Consider the following 24,858-nt stretch of genomic DNA (forward strand, 5'->3'; position numbering starts at 1 on the left):
CTCATAGTGTGAAACAGAGCTTTTCGAAACTCCGAATCACATTGCGCCTCAAAATGATTCACTGTTTTGAAACGTTCGTATCGAATCGTGTATCGCGATTCACTTGATTCAGATCGGGATTTCGGAGCGCTTATCTCGCGAATCATCCAGACTTCGAATCATGAATCATTTGCGGAGTGGGTTCGCGAATCATTTCGCGAATTAAGTGATTCCACGATCCGTGCTTTGGGTCCTGATCTGAACTGATGGTTCGCGAATTAATATTTAGATCGGGACTTCGGAGCGGGTTTGTGAATCTTTTTGTTCAAATCGGAAGTTCAAAGCGCAGATTGCGAATCATTTGATTATGATTGGGGCTTCAGTGCGGATTCGCGATTCATTTGATTTACATCGGGATTTCGGAGCGCTTATCGCGAATCATCCGGACTTTGAATCGCGAATCATTTATGGAGTGGGTTCACGAATCATTTCACGAATTAAGTGATTCCACGATTTATGCTTCGAGTCCTGATCTGAACTGATAGTTCGCGAATCATTATTTAGATCGGGACTTCGGAGCGGGTTCGTGAATCTTTTGGTTCAAATCGGAACTTCAAATCGCGGATCGCGAATCATTTGATTGTGGTTGGGGCTTTGGTGCGGGTTCGTAAATCATTTGATTAACATCGGGATTTCGGAGTGCTTATTGCGAATCATCCGGACTTCAAATCGCGAATCATTTGCGGAGTGGGTTCGCGAATCATTTAGCGAATTAAGTGATTCCACGATCCGTGCTTCAGGTCCTGATCTGAACTGATAGTTCGCGAATCATTATTTAGATCGGGACTTCGGAGCGGGTTCGTGTTTTTTTTTTTGTTCAGATCGGAAGTTCAAAGCGCAGATCGCGAATCATTTGATTATGATTGGGGCTTCAGTGCGGATTCACGATTCATTTGATTTACATCGGGATTTCGGAGCGCTTATCGCGAATCATCCGGACTTTGAATCACGAATCATTTATGGAGTGGGTTCACGAATCATTTCGCGAATTAAGTGATTCCACGATCCATGCTTCGAGTTCTGATCTGAACTGATAGTTCGCGAATCATTATTTAGATCGGGACTTCGGAGCGAGTTCGTGAATCTTTTGGTTCAGATCGGAAGTTCAAAGCGCAGATCGCGAATCATTTGATTATGATTGGGGCTTCAGTGCGGATTCGCGATTCATTTGATTTACATCTGGATTTTGGAGCGCTTATCTCACGAATCGTCCGGACTTTGAATCGCGAATCATTTATGGAGTGGGTTCACGAATCATTTAGCGAATTAAGTGATTCCACGATCCGTGCTTCGAGTCCTGATCTGAACTGATAGTTTGTGAATCATTATTTAGATCGGGACTTCGGAGCGGGTTCATGAATCTTTTGGTTCAGATCGAAACTTCAGAGCGCGGATCGCGAATCATTTAATTGTGATTGGGGCTTCGGTGCGGGTTCGCGAATCATGTGATTCAAATCACGACTTCTGATCGGGTTTGTGAATCATATGATTCAAATCGAGACCAAGGAGCGTGTTCGTGAATCATTTGATTTAGATCGAAACGTCGTGTATCGTGATTCATTTGATTCAGATCGAGATTTTGGAGCGCTTATCGCGAATCATCCGGACTTTGAATCGCGAATCATTTACGGAGTGGGTTCGCGAATCATTTCGCGAATTAAGTGATTCCACGATCCATGCTTCGAGTCCTGATCTGAACTGATAGTTTGCGAATCATTATTTAGATTGGGACTTCGGAGCGGCTTCATGAATCTTTTGGTTCAGATCGGAACTTCAGAGCGCGGATCACGAATCATTTGATTGTGATTGAGGCTTCGGTGCGGGTTCGCGAATCATGTGATTCAAATCACGACTTCTGATCGGGTTTGTGAATCATATGATTCAAATCGAGACCTCGGAGCGGGTTCGCGCATCATCTGATTTAGATCGGAACTTCGCGTATCGTGATTCATTTGATTCAGAACGGGACTTCGATCGGAGCGAGTTCGCGAATCATTTGATTCAGAGGTTGGAGTGGGTTGTGGAGTGGGCAAATCTTTTTTTCTGATTTCTTTTTTTATTAAACACTAGAAAACATTAAACCATTAAGGCAGTACAGTTATAAAAACAAAACAAAGAAAAAAAATAAAGAAAGCGCACAAATACAAATCATTTAAGAAAATTTACTGTGATTTTATAGTAAAAGTGTATTAACCATTTTTTTTTTGTTTGTTTGTTTTTGAATAACCACAGTTTTACTACAAATACATGGTTAAACTTGAGTTAATGTAGCAAAACCATGGTTAATTAGTGATCACCATGGTTTAACTATAGTAACCAAACCAAAACAAAAAAAGTAATATAGGATGAATATAGAGTATCTATATTTGCTTTTCTAGGCACTGAAAATTCTAGGACTTTGTTAATGTTCCCAATATTTAGAGTTGACTTCACTGCATCATTGCACTTTGCATGTGCTTAGCTTTATTTTTAACGTTTTGTTATATTAGTATATTTTTATTTATATATTCATTGGTTTTAATATTTGAAAGATAAGACATTGTTTGATTAGTGAGATAAGTCTTTGAAAATCAAAAAAATCCTTCAATTTCATTTTACAACCCTGCCTAAAAAAACCTTGAACAAAACTACACATGGTAAAAGAACATACAACCCAAGATTGTTTTGAACACAGGTTACAGGTTTGGTTCTGAAGTAAAGTCACAATGTTTAAGTGTGATAGAAGAAACCAAACGCATTTATGGTTTCGTTGACGCCTTACAGCCGTTTACGGTTGTTTTAACAGGGCTTACACAATGTAAGCAGACTAGTTTCACCATATCAGGTCACAGAGAGAGTTTCACCGCATCAGTTCAGCCTCAGGATTGACTGAAAGAAAACCTGAAACCTGCTTTTGTTGGAGGCATTAAGGTTTTTGTAACACGAAATGTATGTACTTGTGTTAAACGAGAAGAAAAAAGTTGTAGTCTGGCATATCTGTTTCTTCTGTGTCGATTCAGAATGGATCTCAAATGTCTTCAGTATTAAGTGATTTCTCAAGGAGTCAAAATCATTGAAGGTGAAAATTAAAATTTTTGGGTAACCTATCCCTTTAATTTCTCATGCAAGTAAATCTATGTAATTCGGAGCACATTCAGATATTTTTATTTAAAAACAAGATGAACATACTGATTAATAAAGTGTTTTTTTTGGCAGTTAATGCATCTTTGGCTTGTATTCGTGTGCAGGTGATTGAATCTCTGGGCATCATGATCTATAAGGCTCTGGATTACGGGCTGAAGGAGAACGAGGAGCGAGAGCTGAGTCCGCCGCTCGAGCAGCTCATCGACCTCATGACCAACGTGGCCGACGCAGAGAGCGACTCCTGCGCCGATGAAGGCTACGCCGCCACTGAGGAAGAGGAGGATGACCGTGAGGGTGATCCCGCCCACCCCTGCCGTATCCGCGGCTACCGTGACATCATCAAGGTATCATAAGCTACTATTTTTTCTACAGACATTACGAAACAGTGATGTCACATGACTGGCTGCAACTAACAACTACTTTGATAATCAGTTAATCTAACCATTTTTTTCTTTAAATAATTGATTAATTAGATATTCAGAGTTCTGCTTGTGAAAATTTATTTGATATAATATCAGCATGTTAGAATGATTTCTGAAGGATCATGTGACACTGAAGACGAGTAATGATGCTGAAAATGCAGCTTTGATTACAGAAATAAATTATATTTTACAATATATTCACATAAAAAACAGCTATTTTAAATTAAAATAATATTTCACAATATTACTGTTTTTACTGTATTTTTAATCAAATAAATGCAGCCTTGGTGGACAGAAGAGACGTCTTTCAAAAGCATTAAAAAATTGTAATTGTTCTAAACTTTTGTACGTTTATGTGTGCAAAAATTGTTTAAAATATTAATGTCACGATATAAAATGATCACAGTCATATTTAAAAAATCACAGTCGTAACAGCAAAACTTTTTAAATAAACGAAAGTTTTATAAAAGATGTCAGTTGATTAATTTAACCCTTTAACTCCCATTTTTGAACACAGACATAAAAATACACTATCCAGATTTAAATTTTTATAAAACATTTATAAAACATTTTGTAATATGATTTTAATGTACATTTTCCATGGTAATGCAGTGTATGATTTTAAAATGCCTTTCAAAAGATGAACTTTGAGATTGTAAGTTATATAATTTCTAATATTGCGTGATATGGAAAAAGGCAACGAAGAAAGTTGCACTCTTGACATATATTAATCTATTACTTTTCCTACATAAATTGTAACACAAAAATATAGTAAAATATTTATTTAGGAGTCTTAGACCTTTCCAACGATGTATAGTTTGTCATGATTAGATTAGGATTTATTTGTAATATGGTGAAGTAAACTTAGGCGTCCCACAGAGGGGAAGGTGACAGTTAGGGTTAAAAGGGTTAAAACCTTAATTAATTAATTTTCAACAAGAAATGTTGTTTGATGCAAATTGATGCACTTCCTTTCACTGTTACTCTGCATTTGATTGATGTTGTTACGTGTATTTAAGTGGTTTTGGATACTAAAAATGCATACATTATGCAAAAAGATGTGTAAAAATGTTTCATTAGTGTACGTATATATATATATATATATATACACACTACCGTTCAAAAGTTTGGGGTCAGTACATTTTAATTTTTTATTGTTTTTTTTAAGAAATTAATACTTTTATTCACCAAGGATGTATTAAATTAATAGTTAAAAGTTTATTAAAAGTTAATAATAAACAATTTACATTGTTATAAAATATTTATATTTTGAATAAACACTGTACTTTTTAAACTTGTTATTCATGAAAGAATCCTGAAAAAAAAATCACAGGTTCCAAAAAATATTTGGCAGCACAACTGCTGATATTATCCAACATTGATCATTCTAATAATAAATCCGCATATTAGAATGATTTCTGAAGGATCATGTGACACTTAAGACTGGAGTAACAGCTGATAAAAATTCAGCTTTTCATCACAGGAATAAATTCTATTTTAAAGTATGTTAAAATAAAAAACATTATTTTATATTGTAAAAACATTTTGCAATATTACTGTTTTTTTTCTATATTTTTAATCAAATAAATGCAGCCTTGATGAGCATAAGAGACTTCTTACTGACCCCAAACTTTTGAACGGTAGTGTATATATTTATGTACACTACTAGTCAAAAGTTTTTGAACAGTAAGATTTGTAATGTTTTTTTTTTGTAATGTTATTTGATCCAAAGTACAGCAAAAGCAGTAAAATTTTGAAATATTTTTACTATTTAAAATAACTGCTTTCTATCTGAATATATTTTAAAATGTAATTTATTCCTGTGATTTCAAAGCTGAATTTTTAGCATCATTACTCCAGTAACATGATCCTTCAGAAATCAATCTAATATTCTGATTTGCTGCTCAAAAAACATTATTATATTATTATTATTATTATTATTATTATTATTATTATTATTATGTTGAAAACAGCTGAGTAGAATTTTTTGAAAGTTTCTTTGATGAATAGAAAGTTCAGAAGAACATCATTTATCTGAAATGGAATTCTTTTGTAATATTATTCATGTCTTTATCATCACTTTTGATCAATTGAAAGCATCCTTGTTAAATAAAAGTATTCATTTCTATAATTCATATAAGTCATAAGTCAATTCATATTCAGTAATATTCAGAAATATTATCAGTTTAACTGCACTGACACATCAGATGAGAATATATATTTTTTGCATATATATGCATGCATTTTGTGTGTTTTCTTTACGTTAAAGTGCCTTTACTAATCACTGACTGACTTGACTAATGAAATTTGTTATATATATATAGATTAGTTGTTGCAGCTGTACTCATGATTTCAATAGGCTGTCATTTCTATTTTCCTGTGTTCATACATCCGGATGACGTTCAGTATATAACCAGAGCTCACTGCATGAGACACTGTATCCCACAATGCAGTGCACTTAAGCTCCCAGTGTGGGCTGAGCTATTTTTTTCTGGTACACGTGCATTCATTCACAGAATATTTTTTTGCTCCGATCCGTTGATCACAGTGAGAGCATTTATGAGCGTGTGTTTAAGTGCCTTGTTGATGTTTTTGTGTCACTAATGGGCCGCAGACGGACGTTCTGCTGCCAGTATGAAGCCAAATGTGACTCACCACACCTTCTGTCCATTTATTTCATTTATGACACACTCGTATGCCGCGCTACAGATCACTACAGCAGTGATCAATGGGTCTTCTCCTGACCTGTTTGAAACATTCATTGTGTATTCCCAGCACGGACATCTATATGATGAATAATTAAACGTGAACTTCATTTTAGTGTGAAACTGAATGAATTGCTCTTTTGCTTTACTGTCTGTAGCTGTGCACCCTTCACCTGCCCACGCCGGCAGACGCGCCCAATCACTACCAGGCCGTGTGTCGAGCTCTGTACGCCGAGACCAAAGAGCTCCGCACCTTTCTGGAGAAGATTCAGAGCGCCAAAGAGGTGAGAGCACACACACAGGTTACACTTCAGTACTAAATCAAGCTAAATGTGTTATTTTTATATTCCTGAGATTCATCCCGTTCTCCTCCCAGGGGATTTACATTTACACGTCTTATTTTAGTATTATTTATATACTGACATAGTTTGTATTGGTGATTTGAATTAGTTTTTATTTCATATTTTGATATTTTCAAAATATTTTTTTTGTTGTTTTTATTGTAGTTTATTTTTAGTCATTTTATTTTTTAGTACATTTTTTTTTGTAAATGTTTTTTTTTTTAATATTAGTATATAGGTTAATTTTATCTTTATTTCAGTTTCAGTTTGTTTTGTTTAGTTCTAGTTTTTAATATATATATATTTTTTTTTATTACTATTTAGGTTTAATTTAGTTTTTATTTCCAGTTCGTAATTTTAGTTTTTCATGTAATATTCGTTTCCATTTTAGTTAAGGTTTTAATAACTTTATTCTAATTTTCATCCCAAGATCAAGCTAAATGTATTATTTTTATATTCCTGAGATTCTTACCATTCTTCTCCCAGTAGATTCACATTAATACATGTTTAATGTGTTATTTTAGTATTATTTATTTACTGGTATTGTTTGTTTTGATATTTTGAATTAGCTTTTATTTTTATATTTAAAAAAAAAGAGTTTTTATTTTAGTTTATTTTTTAGTAATTCAATTTTGTTGTAAATGTATTTTTTTAAATTTTACTATACAAGTTTATTTTATCTTCATTTCAGTTTAAGTTCAGTTCTAATAGTTTTTATTATTTTTTTTTATTTTTTAGTAATTTTGCTTTACATTTTTGTCATTTTAATTTTTTTATTACTATTTAGTTTTTTTTTTTTTAGTTTTTATTTCCAGTTAGTAACTTTAGTTTTTAATCTAATAATCTTTTCCATTTTAGCCAAAATCAAGCTAAATGTATTATTTTCATATTCCTGAGATCCATACCATTCTCCTCCCAGTAGATTTACATTCATACATGTTTAATGTGTTATTTTTTATGTTATTATTTATATACTGTTATATTTGTTTGTATTGGTAGTTTGAATTAGCTTTTATTTTTATATTTTCAAAAATATATATTTTTTGTTTTTATTTTAGTTTAATTTAATTTAGTTTCATTTTAGTTTGAATTTTTTTGTATTTAGTTTTTTTTATATTACTATGTATATTTATTTTTATTACATTTTTAGTTTTAGTTCAGTTCTACTTTGTTTTGAAGTAGCTTTTATTTTAATATTTTAATTTTAGATAAAGTTTTGGTAATTTTGTGGTTTGTGGTTTTGTCATTTAGATTTTTTTTATTACTTTTTATGTTTTAGTTTTATTTCAGTTTTAGTTTTTCATCTAATATTCATTTAAAATTGAGTTAAAATTGTATTAATTTTGTTCTGTTTTTGTCATTATTATTCAGAATTTGTAAATGTCTATATATTTTCAGTTTTTAGTTTTAACCTTTAGTTTTAGTTATTAGACAGCTATTCGTTTTAGCTATTACTTCTAGTACTTCAGCTTAAACTAAACAGAAAAGATAAACATTAAAAAAAGTTTAATTTTCAGTTAATGTGTATTTTATTATAACTAATGAAAATAAGTTTTTTTTATGGTTTTAATTTTAATTAACCCTAAATTCTTTTTTTATTTTAGCTTTATTTCAGTTTACAAAAATATTTTAAAAAGATTTTAAAAATATTATTGATAACATCCCTGATTTGTGTTTTGACGTTTTTGTTCCTGCTCTCATAACATGATTTGTAATCGAATTAATGAAATGATGTCATATATGGAGGAGGGTCACAGCTGGTTTTACTGCTGGTTTGACCTAAGACGTTATAGTGACATTTCCATGTTTCCTTTGATTGTGCCCTTTATTACGTGTCAGCCAAATAACATGGCTTATATAAAACTGTCCTAAGGAAACATAATACCCAGACCTGGGAGAGATGGAAATTTGTTTTATCTTATCTAATTTTTCTCCACTGATCTCATTTCACATAAAAAATGGTGTTTGCTTAGACGTCTTAAAGGCACAGCAGCAAAAACGGCTTGAGAGAGGATGGACAGTGAACATGAAAAACAAAATTACAGATGTCCTAATGGTGACAGCATTGTTTATGTGCTTTGGGCTAATAGTGTCAGCTCTGTGTTGGCATACAGTGACCAAAAATGTGTTCAGAGTGTCTCCACATTAAAATGTCTCATGCATTCACACAGAACCATCTTCTACTGTATTTCACAGGAAAATCTGTGTCTTCTGTGGCTCTACAGCACCTCTTTATGGTGTTTTGAGTGTAAGATGAGAAGAGCCACTCCTCCTTCACAAACTGTCCCCCTCTGTGCTCACTCCCATGAGGGTTTACTGTTACCCTACTCTAAAGCCTTTTATTTCCAAACCAAATAATGACGCCACCGTTTGGGCTCAGCTGCAGGGGGAAATGACTTCAAATAAAATGACAAAACTGAACATGTATGATAAGTAAATATGAGGAGGTTCTGTTGTTCTGTTCTTTGTTTTAAAGGTAAATTGGTGGAAAATCACACTTATTAGAGCAAAATATATATATATACTTTCTCCTATTTTATCTCACCTGTGAATTCATTAGTTTTTAAATTTATAAATTTATAAAAAAAAAAAACAAATATGCATCTGCAAATGGCATTAATCATTAGTCAGGAAAATATTAATAAATATGAATATTTCTTTCTTTTAATTTTGATGTTTTTATTTCGGTTTTAGTTTTTATTTCCAGTTAGTAATTGCATTTTTTATTTTATTTTATTTGTGTATTGTTTGTACACTATCATAGTTTATATTAATATTTTAACTTTCATTTTTTTATTTCAGTTTAATTTTTAGTCGTTTAAAGTAAGTCTGTCATGTCTTTATTGTTTAATTAGTTTTTTTATTAGTTATTTTAATATTACTATTTAGTATTAATTTACTTTTATTTCCTTTTTATTTATTTTTTATTTATAGTTAGTCATTTTAGTTTTTAATATTATATGTATATTTATATCAGTTATTACCAGGTTTATTTATATTTTGAATTATATTTTATTTTTATATTGATTATAAAATATAGGAAAATAAAATATTTCTTTCTTTTAATTTTGATGTTTTTATTTCAGTTTTAGTTTTTATTTCCAGTTAGTAATTGCATTTTTTTTTGTATTGTTTATATACTATCAAAAATTATATTTATAATTTTTTGACTTAGCTTTTATTTTAATGCTTTCATTTTTTTTATTTCAGTTAAATTTTTAGTAATTTTGTCATGTTTTTATCATTTTTTATTACTTATTTTAATATTACTATTTAGTATTAATTTACTTTTATTTCCTTTTTATTCATTTTTTATTTATAGTTAGTCATTTTAGTTTTTAATATTATATATAATATTTATATCAGTTATTTCCAGGTTTATTTATATTTTGAATTATATTTTATTTTTATATTGATTATAAAATATAGGAAAATAAAATATTTCTTTCTTTTAATTTTGATGTTTTTATTTCAGTTTTAGTTTTTATTTTTTAATTTTGATGTTTTTATTTCAGTTTTAGTTTTTATTTCCAGTTAGTAATTGCATTTTTTTTTTTTGTATTGTTTATATACTATCAAAAATTATATTTATAATTTTTTGACTTAGCTTAGTTTTTTATTTTAATGCTTTCATTTTTTTTATTTCAGTTAAATTTTTAGTAATTTTGTCATGTTTTTATCATTTGTTATTACTTATTTTAATATTACTATTTAGTATTAATTTACTTTTATTTCCTTTTTATTCATTTTTTATTTATAGTTAGTCATTTTAGTTTTTAATATTATATATAATATTTATATCAGTTATTTCCAGGTTTATTTATATTTTGAATTATATTTTATTTTTATATTGATTATAAAATATAGGAAAATAAAATATTTCTTTCTTTTAATTTTGATGTTTTTATTTCAGTTTTAGTTTTTATTTCCAGTTAGTAATTGCATTTTTTTTGTATTGTTTATATACTATCAAAAATTATATTTATAATTTTTTGACTTAGCTTTTATTTTAATCCTTTCATTTTTTTTTAATTTCAGTTAAATTTTTAGTAATTTTGTCATGTTTTTATCATTTTTATTACTTATTTTAATATTAGTATTTAGTATTAATTTACTTTTATTTGTTTTTTGTTTTTTATTTATACTTAGTTATTTTAGTTTTTAATATTATATATAATATTTATATCAGTTATTTCCAGTTTTTTTTATATTTTGAATTCTATTTTATTTTTATATTGTCATATTTTCTAGGAAATTACTTAAAATGACAACTAAACATGTCTGTTGTGCTGTTCTAAAACAGTAAAACAGTGGAAAATCACTGTTAATATAGCAAAAAATATATATTTTCCTTTATTCATCTCACCTATAAATTCATTACTTTGTAAATTCATAAACAAAAAACAAATGTGCATCTGCAAATAGCATTAATCATTAGTCAGGAAAATAAAATATTTCTTTCTTTTGATTTCAAGTTTTCAGTTTTAGTTTTTATTTAGTAATTGTATTTTTTTATAAGTTTATAAAGTTATTTTTGTATTGTCTATATACTATCAGTTTATATTAATATTTTGAGCTTTTATTTAATATTAGCTTTTATTTTAATGTTTTCAGTTTTCATTTTTAATTTCAGTTTAATTTTTAGTAATTCAGTGTCATGTGTTTTATCATTTTACTTGTTTTTTAATTACTTATTTTAATATTACTATTTAGGATTCATTTATTTTTAGTTTTTTTTTTTAATTTCAGTCATTTTAGTTTTTAATGTTATATATAATATTAATATAAGGCAATACTTGTCAGGAAAATGTCACAATGCAAACAAATCTTAAAACAGGCTTCATGTTGATTATGCAAAATGTAATTTTCTTATTTCCTTCTTTTGATTTTGGGGTGAAATAAGACCTGCACGTGTTCTTGACAGCTTTGGTGAGATTCATCTAATTATCGGGTGTAATAATAGACTCGCTCACATGCAGCAGCTGCAGTGACTGTACTGTACTGCCGCATCTATAGATTCTAGAGGTTTCTGCTCGACTCAGCTGTTCTCTGAAATGCTGTGTCTCGCTCCGATTGGACAGAATCTGCGTAAGATGGAGGGCGACACCGTTGACGAACCTGGCAGGGAGCTAAACGAGCTGCAGAATGCTGATTGGGTAAGTGACCTGCCATGCAAAGAACGGAGACGTTTGATTGGCTTTGTTTGTTCCTCATCCAATTTAGTTTAAAAGACAATTCATATTCAGAACTATTATCAGTTTGACTTCACTGACACATCAAATGAGGACAAAACTTGAACTGAGCTGGATAACGACACTATTGTCTTCTGTAGAGCTTCTTTACAGCTGAACTGAGTGTGTTTCATTATTCAGCTTTGAAACTTTTGAACATCTGAAATGTTTGTCATAACATGCTAATCATGCTAGCAACATGCTAGTAACTTGCTAATCATGTTACAAACATGCTAACAACATGCTAGTAACTTTCTAATCATACTAGAAACATGCTAGTAACATGCTAATCATGTTAGAAACATGGTAACAACATGCTAGTAACTTGTTAATCATGTTAACAACATGCTAGTAGCATGCTAATCATGTTACAAACATGCTAACAACATGCTAGTAACTTGTTAATCATGTTAGCAACATGCTAGTAGCATGCTAATCATGTTACAAACATGCTAACAACATGCTAGTAACATGCTAATCATGTTACAAACATGCTAACAACATGCTAGTAACATGCTAATCATGTTAGAAACATGTTAACAACATGCTAGTAACTTGTTAATCATGTTAGAAACATGCTAGTAGCATGCTAATCATGTTACAAACATGTTAACAACATGCTAGTAACTTGCTAATCATACTAGAAACATGCTAGTAACATGCTAATCATGTTAGAAACATGCTAACAACATGCTAGTAACTTGTTAATCATGTTAGCAACATGCTAGTAGCATGCTAATCATGTTACAAACATGCTAACAACATGTTAGTAACATGTTAATCATGTTAGAAACATGCTAACAACATGCTAGTAACATGCTAATCATGTTAGAAACATGCTAACAACATGCTAGTAACTTGTTAACCATGTTAGCAACATGCTAGTAGCATGCTAATCATGTTACAAACATGCTAACAACATGCTAGTAACTTGCTAATCATGCTAGAAACATGCTAGTAATATGCTAATCATGTTAGAAACATGCTAACATGCTAGTAACTTGTTAGTCATGTTAGCAACATGCTAGTAACTTGTTAATCATGCTAACAACATGCTAGTAACTTGTTAATCATGTTAGCAACATGCTAATAACATGCTAATCATGCTAGAAACATGCTAGTAACATGCTAATCATGTTAGAAACATGCTAACAACATGCTAGTAACTTGTTAATCATGTTAGCAACTTGTTAATCATGTTAGCAACATGCTAGTAGCAAATGCTAATCATGTTACAAAAATGTTAACAACATGCTAGTAACTTGGTAATCATGCTAGAAACATGCTAGTAACATGCTAATCGTGTTAGAAACATGTTAACAACATGTTAGTAATATGCTAATCATGCTAGCAACATGCTAGTAACTTGCTAATCATGGTAGCAGCATGCTAATCATGTTAGAAACATGTTAACAACATGCTAGAAACATGCTAATTGTGTGCTAGTAACATGCTATTAACATGCTAATCATGCTAGCAACATGTTACTAATATGCTAATTGTGCTAGCAACGTGCTAGTAACATGCTAATCGTGCTAGCGAAATGCTAGTAACTTGCTAATCATGCTAGCAACATGCTAGTAACTTGCTAATCATGCTTGCAACATGTTAACAACAAGCTAGTAACATGTTAGCCATGTTAGAAACATGCTATCAACATGCTAATCCGGCTAGAAACATGCTAATAACTTGCTAATCATGCTAACATTCTAGTAACTTGCAAATTATGCCAACAACATGCTAGTCATGCTAACAACATTGTAATCAGCCTATAAAATACAAGCAACAAGATAATCATGCTAAAACATGTTAACAACATGTTAAATCATGTAAGCAATGTGTTTAATTATGCTAGCTACTTTTATACTTTTACAACTGCTTCAAACTTTCAGGCTAGGCTTTCTCAAGCCAACTTAAAGTTTGTTCTCAAGCTTTACTCATCTAGTTGAAATGTTACTGTTTGTTTTAGAATGTTCAGAAAACATTTAAAAGTAACATTCCCAAATGTTTGCAAAATGGTAAAATGGAAGCTTTTAGAACACATAGAATTTTAGTCATTTTGAACATCAGAAATAATGTTTTCATAATGTAATGGATACATTAGCAAATTCTCAGAAAAGAGTTGTTAGCTTGGATGTTGATACTTAAAAAGACACGTAAATGAAAATGATACATTTTATCAAGTTCATGCATTCCCTGGAATATTTCATCTCCATCCGTCTAATGTATCTAATGTTTGTTTGTTGTGTTCAGGCGTGGCTGTGGGTGCAGGTGATGCGAGATCTGAGGAACGGTGTGAAGTTAAAGAAGGTGCAGGAGCGGCAGTATAACCCGCTGCCCATCGAGTTCCAGCTCACGCCGTACGAGATGCTCATGGACGACATCCGCTCCAAACGCTACAAGCTACGCAAGGTCATGGTGAGCTTCGAACCAGTTCATTTTAATATCATGCAGTCAATTTGTAAAAGTATATTTCATTTACACTACATTCACATTTATGCATTTGATGGATGTTTTTATCCAAAGTGACTTGCATTGCATTCATGGTATACATTATACTAAGTTCATGCATTCACTTGAAATCAAACCCATGACCTCATGCCTTAGTCTGCTTTTTGAGCGACAAAAATATTGCACAAAAATAGGTTTATGGCATCAAATTTGTTTGAGGCATGTAAACTACTGTACATGTTAACTTAATTATCAAAGATCCAAAACGTTTCAGAAGTTGCATTTAAAATAAATATTAATTGTTAAACAAAATATCAATTGCTTGTTCATGACATGAAATATATCTAAACTATACTGATAAACAGTGGCTCCAATTACAAGGGGTTTAATGATATTTACAGGAAAAATGAGTCTCTGCTACATTGAAGTTTGCTATTAAAAGCAGCAGCAACATTTTAGGTTAACTTTAGCTTAAATTTATGGGGAAAAATGATTAAATGTTTATATTTAATCTACGGTAATAAAATCTATTTGGTACCCGTACTACCAGTCAAAAGTTTTTGAACTTTTTTTTTCATAATTTGATCCAAAGTACAAAAACAGTAAAATTCTGAAATATTTTTACTATTTAAAATAACAAAGATTTCAAAGCTGAATTTTTAGCATCATTACTCCAGTCACATGTTTCTTCAGAAATCATTCTAATAATTTGATTTGCTCAAAAAGCATTTATTATTATTATTTTGCTGAAAACAGCTGAGTAGAATTTTGTCAGGTTTCTTTTTTGAATAGAAACTTCGGAAGTAATTTATCTAAAAATAGAAATCTTTTGTGACATTATAAATGTCTTTATCATCAAAAAAATATATTTACTGACTCCAAGCTTTTAAATGGTATAGTGTATAATGTTACAAAAGCTTTTTATTTTAAATATATAATCAAAGAATCCTTTTGATCATTTTAAAGCATCCTTGCTAAATAAAAGTAGTAATTTGTATTAATTTCTATCATTTCTTTCCTAAAAAAAAACAATTACTGACTGAGCTTTTGAGTGGTGTAGTGTATAATGTTACAAACACTTTTTATTTCAGATAAATTCTGATTTGTGGATCTTTCTATTCATCCTAACATCCTAAAAAATACACTCAATTGTTTTAAATATTGATAATAATAATAATAATAATAATAATAATAATAATAAATGTTTTTTTGGACAGTCTGAAGGATCATGTGACACTGAAGACTGGAGTAATAATACTGAAAATTTATTTTTGATCACAGAAATACATTACATTTTAAAATATATTCAAATAGAAAACAGTAAAAATATTTCAAAATGTTACTTTTTTTGCTGTGCTTGGTGAGCAGAAGAGACTTCTTTAAAAAACATTAAAAATCATATCTTTTGACTGGTAGTGTAAAACAAGAAAAACAAAACACATGACACTATAAACATTACTAAACATTAATTAAACAACTTAAGATCTAACAAAACCCTAATGTACATAATTAATAGCAAAAACATGATTATTCAAACAAAATACCATCAAGTGTCACACAGGGAAATGTGGGAATGTGGTCAGTTTTTCACTGTAAATTATAAAATGTTAAACTATAAGATTGTTTTTATTTCCAAAATCTGCACATTTAACAGTAATTTACTGTAAAATTGCATAAAATGTCCCGTTAGATCTGTTTTTCCCCACTGGATAATTTTGTGGTGATGTTCAGTTTTCTGTCTGTCTCTTTCTCTCTCAGGTGAATGGAGATATTCCTCCCAGATTAAAGAAGAGCGCTCATGAGGTCATACTGGAGTTTATCAGGTCCAGACCCCCACTCAACCCCGTAAGTGATGATTATTCACTTCATACGCGCTTAGGAGGAGATTCACTGAGATTAAATTGCATGTGCTGTCTCCAATGTGTTAGTGCATGATTCTTGTGATAAGATAAATGAAATTTAGTCATGCAACTCTTTCCAAAATGCTTCATGATATGTGCGTGATTTCAGGTGGCGGCACGTAAACTCAAACCGCAGGCCGAACGCCCTCCCAGCCTGCATGAACGCATTCTGGAGGAGATCAAATCAGAGAGGAAGCTGAGGCCCGTGTCGCCCGATATGATCCGTAGAAGTCGATTTGGTGAGGCTTTAACACGCAAACGCCTACAGGACTATACGATACGTGCATTTACGAGATAAGGTCGTTTAGAGTGAATGTGCATCATGGATCATGTATGAAGGTCACTGCACACGCTCACAGCTCGATGTTGTAATCAGACTTGGTGATGTTCAATTGAGATGAACAATCACAGAAACAAACCCGTCTTGACATTTGCTCTGATTGCAACGCAGCAGCCACACAAGCACCAGCTTCTGTGTGTGGCGTATATCCGCTTCATACATGGCTGATATTATCACGACCGTCTCGTATTATTTAGTCCATCCGCGTATGATGAAAATGAGTGAAATATCTGGCTGTAACCAGTGTACACAAGAATTATTGAATGAATGATCTGCTGTTGTGAATCTAAATCCTTGCCTGTTTTCTTGCAGTCATTCGGCCTCTTAGCATGTCTCAGAGTTTTGATTCATCAGGTAAAGCCGTGATGCATAAGTGCCGTCTGTGGTGATTTACAGCTTAGTTTTCTGTCATTTCATCTGTTACACTGGAAGCCGTTCATTTGAGGGTCCTTTAAATTTGTAAATGTATTATTTAAAATGACTTAAATTTGCATGTGTTACATATTACTCAGTTTATTAGATTTAATTCATTTTTTCAAACATGTGTTAAATAGACCCTCAAATGAAATGTGACCAATTTAAAATCCATTTTGATGTCATCTTTAACACTTTATTATTATTATTATTTGATTGATGATTATAGAAACATGCCCAAGGGAAAGTAGATCAATTATGCAACTCGGTAAATACAAGATATTGATTCACATGAATTTTTATACATGTGATGTGTTGACTGATCCCCTATGCAAATGTAATATACTGTACACTGCCGATCAGTAAGACTTGTAATGTTTTTAAAAGAAGTCTCTTACGCTCATCAAGACTGCATTTATTTGATCAAAAATACAGAAAAAAACAGTAATATTGCAAAATGTTATTACAATACAAAAGAATGTTTTTTATTTTAATATACTTTAAAATAGAATTTATTCCTGTGCTGTAAAGCTGAATTTTCATCAGCTGTTACTCCAGTCTTAAGTGTCACATGATCCTTCAGAAATCATTCTAATATGCAGATTTATAATTTTTTTTTTCAGGATTCTTTGATGAATAGCAAGTTAAAAAGAACAGTGATATGATGGTGTTTGATATTCTGTGATTACGTCACACGTTCATTCACGGCTCTCATCTGTGGTGTCATGTGTGTGGTGACGTTTCATGTGCTCGTGTTTGTTCTGTTTCTGACACCTGTGACTCACTGCTAATGCAGAAAAACACTTCTAACATCATGTACAAATGACAAGCAGATTGTGCTGATTATACAGTTTCTATTGACTCTGGTAGTGCTGTATTTTAGGACCTGATCAAATCTCACAATTTCTATATATTTAGTGCATCTCACATTTTACAGTAAGATAGTAGAAATGCAAAACCATGAAAAAAATAAAATATAAAACACATATATATGCACTTATCAAAATATCAAAAACCAAAAAGGCAGTGCCAAACGTTTTTAATGATGAAAAGAAGTACTCTTTATGTAACTGTTTTGTGCTGTTTTGTAGATGTTTCCTCCTCAGATGGGGCTAGGAAGGCCTCCAGCACACTGTCGTTGGCCAATGGCGTGTCGCTTCAGCAGAACGGCTCTGGCGGGTTTCAGAGGAAAAGGCTTCAAGCACCGACTCTGGCTGAACTGGACAGCTCTGATTCAGATGTGAGGAATTTTGACCACATTTGTTTGGCCATATAACTGTTTTGTAAGCCGGTTATCTTCAGTGGTGTGTTATCTGGTTCAGGACGAGACCATAGGTCAAAGGTCAGCCAGCTGCTCCAGCATCTCTACGTCTATGGTGGACGACACGTCGCCAGAATCCGTCCTGGGAAAAAAAAGTGAGTCAATCCTGATGCACATTTATTTATTTTTTATGTTTATGACAAAAACTTTTTTTTTTTTGCTTGCATTATTTTTATTTTTAAAACTAATATTTTAATACATAGCTCTCTGGAATATTTTATTGTAATTGGTTAGTCATAGCATTAGTCATTCATATATATGTGTGTGTGTGTATATATATATATATATATACATATATATATATACTTTTATAATAGTGATAATAGTGCTAAACTGTATATTTGACTGTTATTCATGGTAACTAGTGTACTAAACTCAGTTTCATGTCCCATACTCTTTATCTGTATAAGTTTAGTCAAACTAAAATTATTTTAAAAATATATAAAATTATTTTTTTTTTTTACTTTTTATTTACTTATATTATTTACTTTTTTATAATTTAATTTAATGTTTTTAATTTATTTTAGTTCTAAACGATTCAAATGTTTTCTTGGTAATTGAAATTAAGCTAAAATAAAATAAAAATATTAGATGAACTTAAACTTAGAAAAAAATTAAATGTCGCTTTGGCAACTATCTGAAATAAGAAATTGAAGTTGAAACATTGTAATGACTAAAACTAAATTAAAATAGATTAAAGCTAAATATAAACATTTTTAAAAAATACAAAAGCACATAATAAAGCTACTAAAATATAAATGAAAATGTAAAAATATAAACGTAAATAAACAAAATAGAAATTTTATCTCGACAACTAACTAAAATAAAATAAGTTTGAAGTTGAAGTGCATAATTACTAAAACTGAAATAAAAATAGATTAACTCTAATATATTTTGAATATAAACAAAACTTAAAAATGAAAACTGAAAAGCTCATTCAAGAAACTAAAGCATGTTTATTTAAGACCATTATTCTCACTGATAGCTATTCACAGTGACACTAGAGGTCATTTACATCCAGTGTCTGATGTGATTTGTTTCATAATGCAGTGCCTGCCAGTTGCTCTCAATTTTATTGATAACATTGATAAATATTGAGTCCCTATCGTCCTCTCTCTTAGCTCCACCCATGTTCCTGCCCATCTCGTCCACGCCGCAGCCAGAGAGACGTCAGCCCGCCCAGCGCCGCCACTCCATTGAGAAAGAAACGCCCACCAGTGTGCGCCACTTCCTGCCGCCCTCCAGACACAGTTCAAAATCCTTAGTAAGTGAGAATGTAACTGGCAATATTTACAAATTATGGCTGTCTTCCTACTAGACAATTCTCAGTCATAAGCTATAAGTCATTAGCATAAACCAACATTAGAGGCCTCGTCAATTTACAGTTGCATCTTGAGTTAAAGTTAATAAATACATTGTTGTTTTTTTAAGTGAAAAATTATGGCTATACTTCTTTTTCATTCTGCTTCACAGGAGGAGTTTTGTTTCCCGGTGGAGTGTCTGGCTCTGACGGTGGAGGAAGTGATGCACATTCGGCAGGTTTTGGTCAAAGCCGAACTGGAGAAGTTTCAGCAGTATAAAGAGATCTACAATGCCATGAAGAAGGGGAAGGTGGGAACAGCTTTCATTATTTAGAGCAACCATTTTAAAAGATTTTAATAGTTTTAAAAGTTTAAAAGTTTCAGTCCGAAATAGAGTTTAAAGTTTAAAGTAGTTTTAAAGCTTAAAACTTGAATGTTTTAAAGGCAATGCAGTCTTTCAGATAGAAATATAGATAGATATAGTATGTTGTTAGCATGTTACTAGCATGGTTGACGTTACTATTATGTTGCTAGCATGATTAGCCAGTTACTAGTATGTTTTCTAACATGACTGGCATGTTACTAGCATGTTGCTTACATGTTGTTAACATGATTAGCATGTTGCTAGCATGTTTCTAACATGATTAGCAAAGTCACCAACACGTTACTAGCATGATTGGTATGTGGCTAGCATTTTTTAACATGTTTTAGCTTGATTATCATGTTATTAGCATGTTTCTAGAATGATTAACATGTTGCTAGCATGATTAGCCAGTTACTAGTATGTTTTCTAACATGACTAGCATGTTACTAGCATGTTGCTTACATGCTGTTACCATGATTAGCATGTTGCTAGCATGTTTCTAACATGATTAGCAAGTCAGCAACACGTTACTAGCATGATTGGTATGTGGCTAGCATGTTTTAGCTTGATTAGCATGTTTTTAGCATGTTTCTAGAATGATTAACATGTTGCTAGCATGATTAGCCAGTTACTAGTATGTTTTCTAACATGACTAGCATGTTACTAGCATGTTGCTTACATGCTGTTACCATGATTAGCATGTTGCTAGCATGTTTCTAACATGATTAGCAAGTCAGCAACACGTTACTAGCATGATTGGTATGTGGCTAGCATGTTTTAGCTTGATTAGCATGTTTTTAGCATGTTTCTAGAATGATTAACATGTTGCTAGCATGATTAGCCAGTTACTAGTATGTTTTCTAACATGACTGGCATGTTGCTTACATGTTGTTAGCATGATTAGCATGTTGCTAGCATGTTTCTAACATGACTAGCAAGTCATCAACACGTTACTAGTATGATTAGTATGTGGCTAGCATGTTTTAGCTTGATTAGCATGTTGTTAGCATGTTTCTAGAATGATTAACATGTTGCTAGCATGATTAGCAAGTTACTAGCATGTTGCTAGCCTGTTGCTAGCATGATTAACATGTTACTAGGATATTGTTAGCATATTTCTAGAATGATTAGTATGATGGTAGCATGTTTCTAGCATGATTAGCACATTACTAGCATGTTGTTAGCATGATTTTTAGCTTGATTTGTGTGTCACTAGCATGTTTCTGACATGATTAACAAGTCACTAACATGTTACTAGCATTATTGGTATGTGGCTAGCACATTTTTAACATGTTTTAGCTTGATTAGCATGTTGGTAGCATGTTTCTAGAATGATTAGCACATTACTAGCATGTTGCTCTCATGACTAGTGTGTCACTAGCATGTTTCTGACATGATTAACAAGTTGCTAACATGTTGCTAGCATGATTTTAGCATTATTAGCATGTCACTAACATGTTGTTAGCATGTTTTAGCATGATTAGCATGTTGTTAGTATGTTTATAGCATGATTAGCATGTTTCTAGCATTATTAACAAGTTAATAGCATTTTGCTAGCATGATTCTAGTTGCTGGGCTCGGCTAGATAGAATGATTTCTATTTCTAGAATTTCTGAAGGATCATGTGACACTAAAGAAGAGTATTGATGCTTTTGATGATGTAATGAGGATGTTTTTACTCTTTTTTGTTATAAAAATAAAAAAAACCTTTTGAACAGTGTTTATTGCATATATTTTATTAAAGCTAAAGGAAACTTTATTGACTAATATAAAGTGTTTTATAAGTTATTGCCATATTCATTTAGCTTTTTTGCATCAAATATAATTTCAAATATATATTGTGCATATCGAGACTGTATTTCTCATTTCACAGCTGTGCTTCTGCTGCCGAACGAAACGGTTTTCCTTCTTTACCTGGTCGTACACCTGTCAGTTTTGTAAAAGGTAATAAATAACCTGCCATTCAACATTTTAGTGTTGCTTGTTTCAAGGATTTTAGATGTTACAAATAGAAACCAAGACAAAAGCACCAATGCTGCATCATCCTTTTCTTGATTTTTGCAGGCCTGTGTGTTCACAATGCTGTAAAAAAGTAAGTCATGATCAGTTCAACCACTTTATGTTCACATAACTTCATTAAATATCTTATGTTATTTTTGGAGAGTTCATCGTGACTCCATTTCCAGAGCAAATCTCATCGTGTTCGGTTCGTTCTGTTCTCCAGGAAATGGAGTTCATTTAATTTTCTGCACATAACAGTCTTTTTCTGTTGCTTTAGATGCGCCTGCCATCAAAGCCTTATGGCAGTCTCCCCATTTACTCTCTGGGTCCGTCCACGTCCACTTTGAAACGGGACTCGTCCGGCCACAAGCCAGAGAAGCCCAGCACGAGCCACCATCGACCCAGCCTGCAGCGCACAATGTCCAGGTACGACAACCCAGCACAGGGCACATCTCCACCGCTCTGATGTTTTTATTCACCCTCTGTTCTCCCGTTTTTCTAAGATTGTCTAAGCACACGCGTCAGTCGTCCTCGTCTCAGGAGGAAATGGATCTCCCGAAGGAGCTGATGGAAGACTGGAACACCATGGAGGTTTGCGTCGACTGCAAGAAGTTCATCACCGACATTATTGCTTCAAGCAAGCACAGCCTGTCTCTGGCCAACAAGCGAGCGCGCTTGAAGCGCAAGACTCAGTCCTTCATCATGGCGTCGGAGAAGGGCGCAGAATACCGGCCGTCGGAGAGAACTATCAATGAGGTTTAGACGCCGATGGATCTGGAGCAGATGTTGTTGTAGTATAGATTAGGACGGGTCTGTCAGATGTGACATACAGGGCCAATAAACTCTTATGGATGTGTAGCAGTTCTTCCACACAGACAAACACATGGGTTGTTTTCTGTTCTGTCCTGTGAAGATGTTGGTTACATTAGTGAAAATTCAGCGAAATTTAACAGCCAGTAATGACACTGTCCATTGTCAACAGCACTGTTTACACATAAGGCACTTCAAACAAAGCAGCTTTCTCTTGGTCAGCATGGCAAATTCATGTGACGAACTTGATGTACAGAGACCTGCACGTGACATATGAAACACGACGCAACAATGTATTTATTCGTTCCTTTGTTTTATTATGATGTTCCCTCATTTTAATTAAATAAAGCAATAAGCCCCAAGAAGCTGTGGTTTACGGTGAATTTATAACAGCCAAGGGGCGTTGTTAGGCACGACACAAAGCAGATTCACTGTAAATCACAGCTTCACTGGGCTTATTGCTTTTATAAAATGGTTATTCCATATACGTAGTAAGGTTTCACAAAATAAAACAGCAAATTAAGTGTAATGATATTAATAAAAACATTATTCTTCCGGCAAACAATGTAGTTCCTTAAAAACGGTTTTGGTTGCAACAAAGTGGTTGCCGAGCAACGCACAGATGTAAACAAAGGTGTACCTTTGTAGAATAATTTACAACAGCTTAGAACGTGGCTCAACCAATCAGAATCAAGGACCGGAACTATCCATTTTATAATAAGAATTTGTATTTTATAAGACTTGTTAATTTGTAACTTTGTTTTATAAAATTGTGGACACGTTGTACTAATTTGTTCCCTCCTTTTGACAATTCTGACTTAATGACTTGCAATTGTATGTTATAAAGAGAAAAAAGTCACAATTGTGAGATATTAACTTGTAATTCTGAGAAATTAAGTCACAATTGTGACTCACAATTTTGACTTTTTTCTCAGAATTGCGTGATACAAACTCAGAAATGAGAGATAAAAACTCACAATTTTAATCTTTTTTCTCAGAATTGTGATATAAGTTATAAAGTCCAATTTTGAGCGTAAAAAACTATTCTGACTTAACTTGTAATTGTGCGTTACAAAGAGAAAAAAGTCACAATTATGAGATATAAACTTGTAATTCTGAGAAATTAAGTCAGAATTTTTGTCAGAATATAAACTCAAAATTCTGAATTTTTTCTCAGAATTGCGTGATATAAACTCGAGATAAAACTCGCAATTCTGATCTTTTTTCTCACAATTCTTTCTTTCTCAGAATTGTAAAAGATAAACTCACAATTATGAATTATGAAGTCCAAGTTTGGGGGGTGGAAGACAATTCTGACTTAATAACTTGCAATTATGTTATAAAGAGAAAAAAGTCACAATTGTGAGATAAGAACTTAAAATTCTGAGAGAAAATGTCAGAATTGTGATTATATATTTCGCAATTCTGAATTCATTTCTCAGAATTGCGAGTTTATGTCTCACAATTCTAAGAAAAAATGTGCTATTGCAATTTGTAAAGTCAGAATTGCGAGATAAAAAGTTGCAATTGCCCTTTATTTTTTGTTCAGATATGGAACGTGAATTTAATACAATGTGGCCACTATTTACTAAACACATTAAAATGATGGAACGAATAAGTAAGTTTTTGTTTTTCTGCCATGTGCGGGGCTTAGTAAATATGAGCGAAATATGCGTGGGAAACGCGAAACCCGATCGCGCGGTTTCCTATTGAAATAACTGGATTTTGCCGCAAAACGACAGCACCTTAACTCATAAACATTATGATTTACTAGGGCTTTTCACACTTGAATTTGAGTCTACTCTGAGTCAATTTTTGAATAATGATAATCCAGGGTTAATCGCAATGTGAGAAGCCTACATTTGCTGTCTTCATACAGGGAGGTGATGTAGTTGATGAAGTCAACGTGAAATCACGTTCACAATCTGTTATACTTCCGTAATATGACGTTATGGCTGGACATATTGAATATTAAGTAGTTTTACAATCCTACCTTGTCTTGTGACTTAAAATATAAATAACTGGAAAAATATAGGACCGGGACCTTATTCAAAATAACACCAGGAACATGCAAAAAAGTTCATGACTTTAAAT

General features: G+C 32.1%; 1 protein-coding gene across 2 annotated transcripts in view; it reads left to right on the plus strand.

The window, feature by feature from the left end:
• The window catches only part of spire1b (spire-type actin nucleation factor 1b), a 32,194-nt gene extending 8,720 nt beyond the window's left edge, over nucleotides 1–23,474 (plus strand). Inside the window, exons 3-17 of one of the 2 annotated variants that reach the window (XM_051130651.1) lie at nucleotides 3,267–3,506; nucleotides 6,448–6,573; nucleotides 11,712–11,786; nucleotides 14,115–14,279; nucleotides 16,071–16,157; nucleotides 16,323–16,452; nucleotides 16,866–16,907; nucleotides 18,059–18,207; nucleotides 18,290–18,383; nucleotides 19,410–19,552; nucleotides 19,762–19,899; nucleotides 21,827–21,897; nucleotides 22,018–22,045; nucleotides 22,232–22,380; nucleotides 22,458–23,474. In XM_051130651.1, coding sequence (XP_050986608.1) covers nucleotides 3,267–3,506; nucleotides 6,448–6,573; nucleotides 11,712–11,786; nucleotides 14,115–14,279; nucleotides 16,071–16,157; nucleotides 16,323–16,452; nucleotides 16,866–16,907; nucleotides 18,059–18,207; nucleotides 18,290–18,383; nucleotides 19,410–19,552; nucleotides 19,762–19,899; nucleotides 21,827–21,897; nucleotides 22,018–22,045; nucleotides 22,232–22,380; nucleotides 22,458–22,716 — 1,896 coding nt within the window. In that variant the 3' untranslated portion in view covers nucleotides 22,717–23,474. The remainder of the gene's footprint in view (nucleotides 1–3,266; nucleotides 3,507–6,447; nucleotides 6,574–11,711; nucleotides 11,787–14,114; nucleotides 14,280–16,070; nucleotides 16,158–16,322; nucleotides 16,453–16,865; nucleotides 16,908–18,058; nucleotides 18,208–18,289; nucleotides 18,384–19,409; nucleotides 19,553–19,761; nucleotides 19,900–21,826; nucleotides 21,898–22,017; nucleotides 22,046–22,231; nucleotides 22,381–22,457) is intronic. The other variant, XM_051130652.1, reaches the window with a different exon arrangement.
• Nucleotides 23,475–24,858: the final 1,384 nt, after the last annotated feature.

Source organism: Labeo rohita, chromosome 16 (genome assembly GCF_022985175.1).
Source record: "Labeo rohita strain BAU-BD-2019 chromosome 16, IGBB_LRoh.1.0, whole genome shotgun sequence".
In the NCBI taxonomy this organism is placed as follows: Eukaryota; Metazoa; Chordata; class Actinopteri; order Cypriniformes; family Cyprinidae; genus Labeo; species Labeo rohita.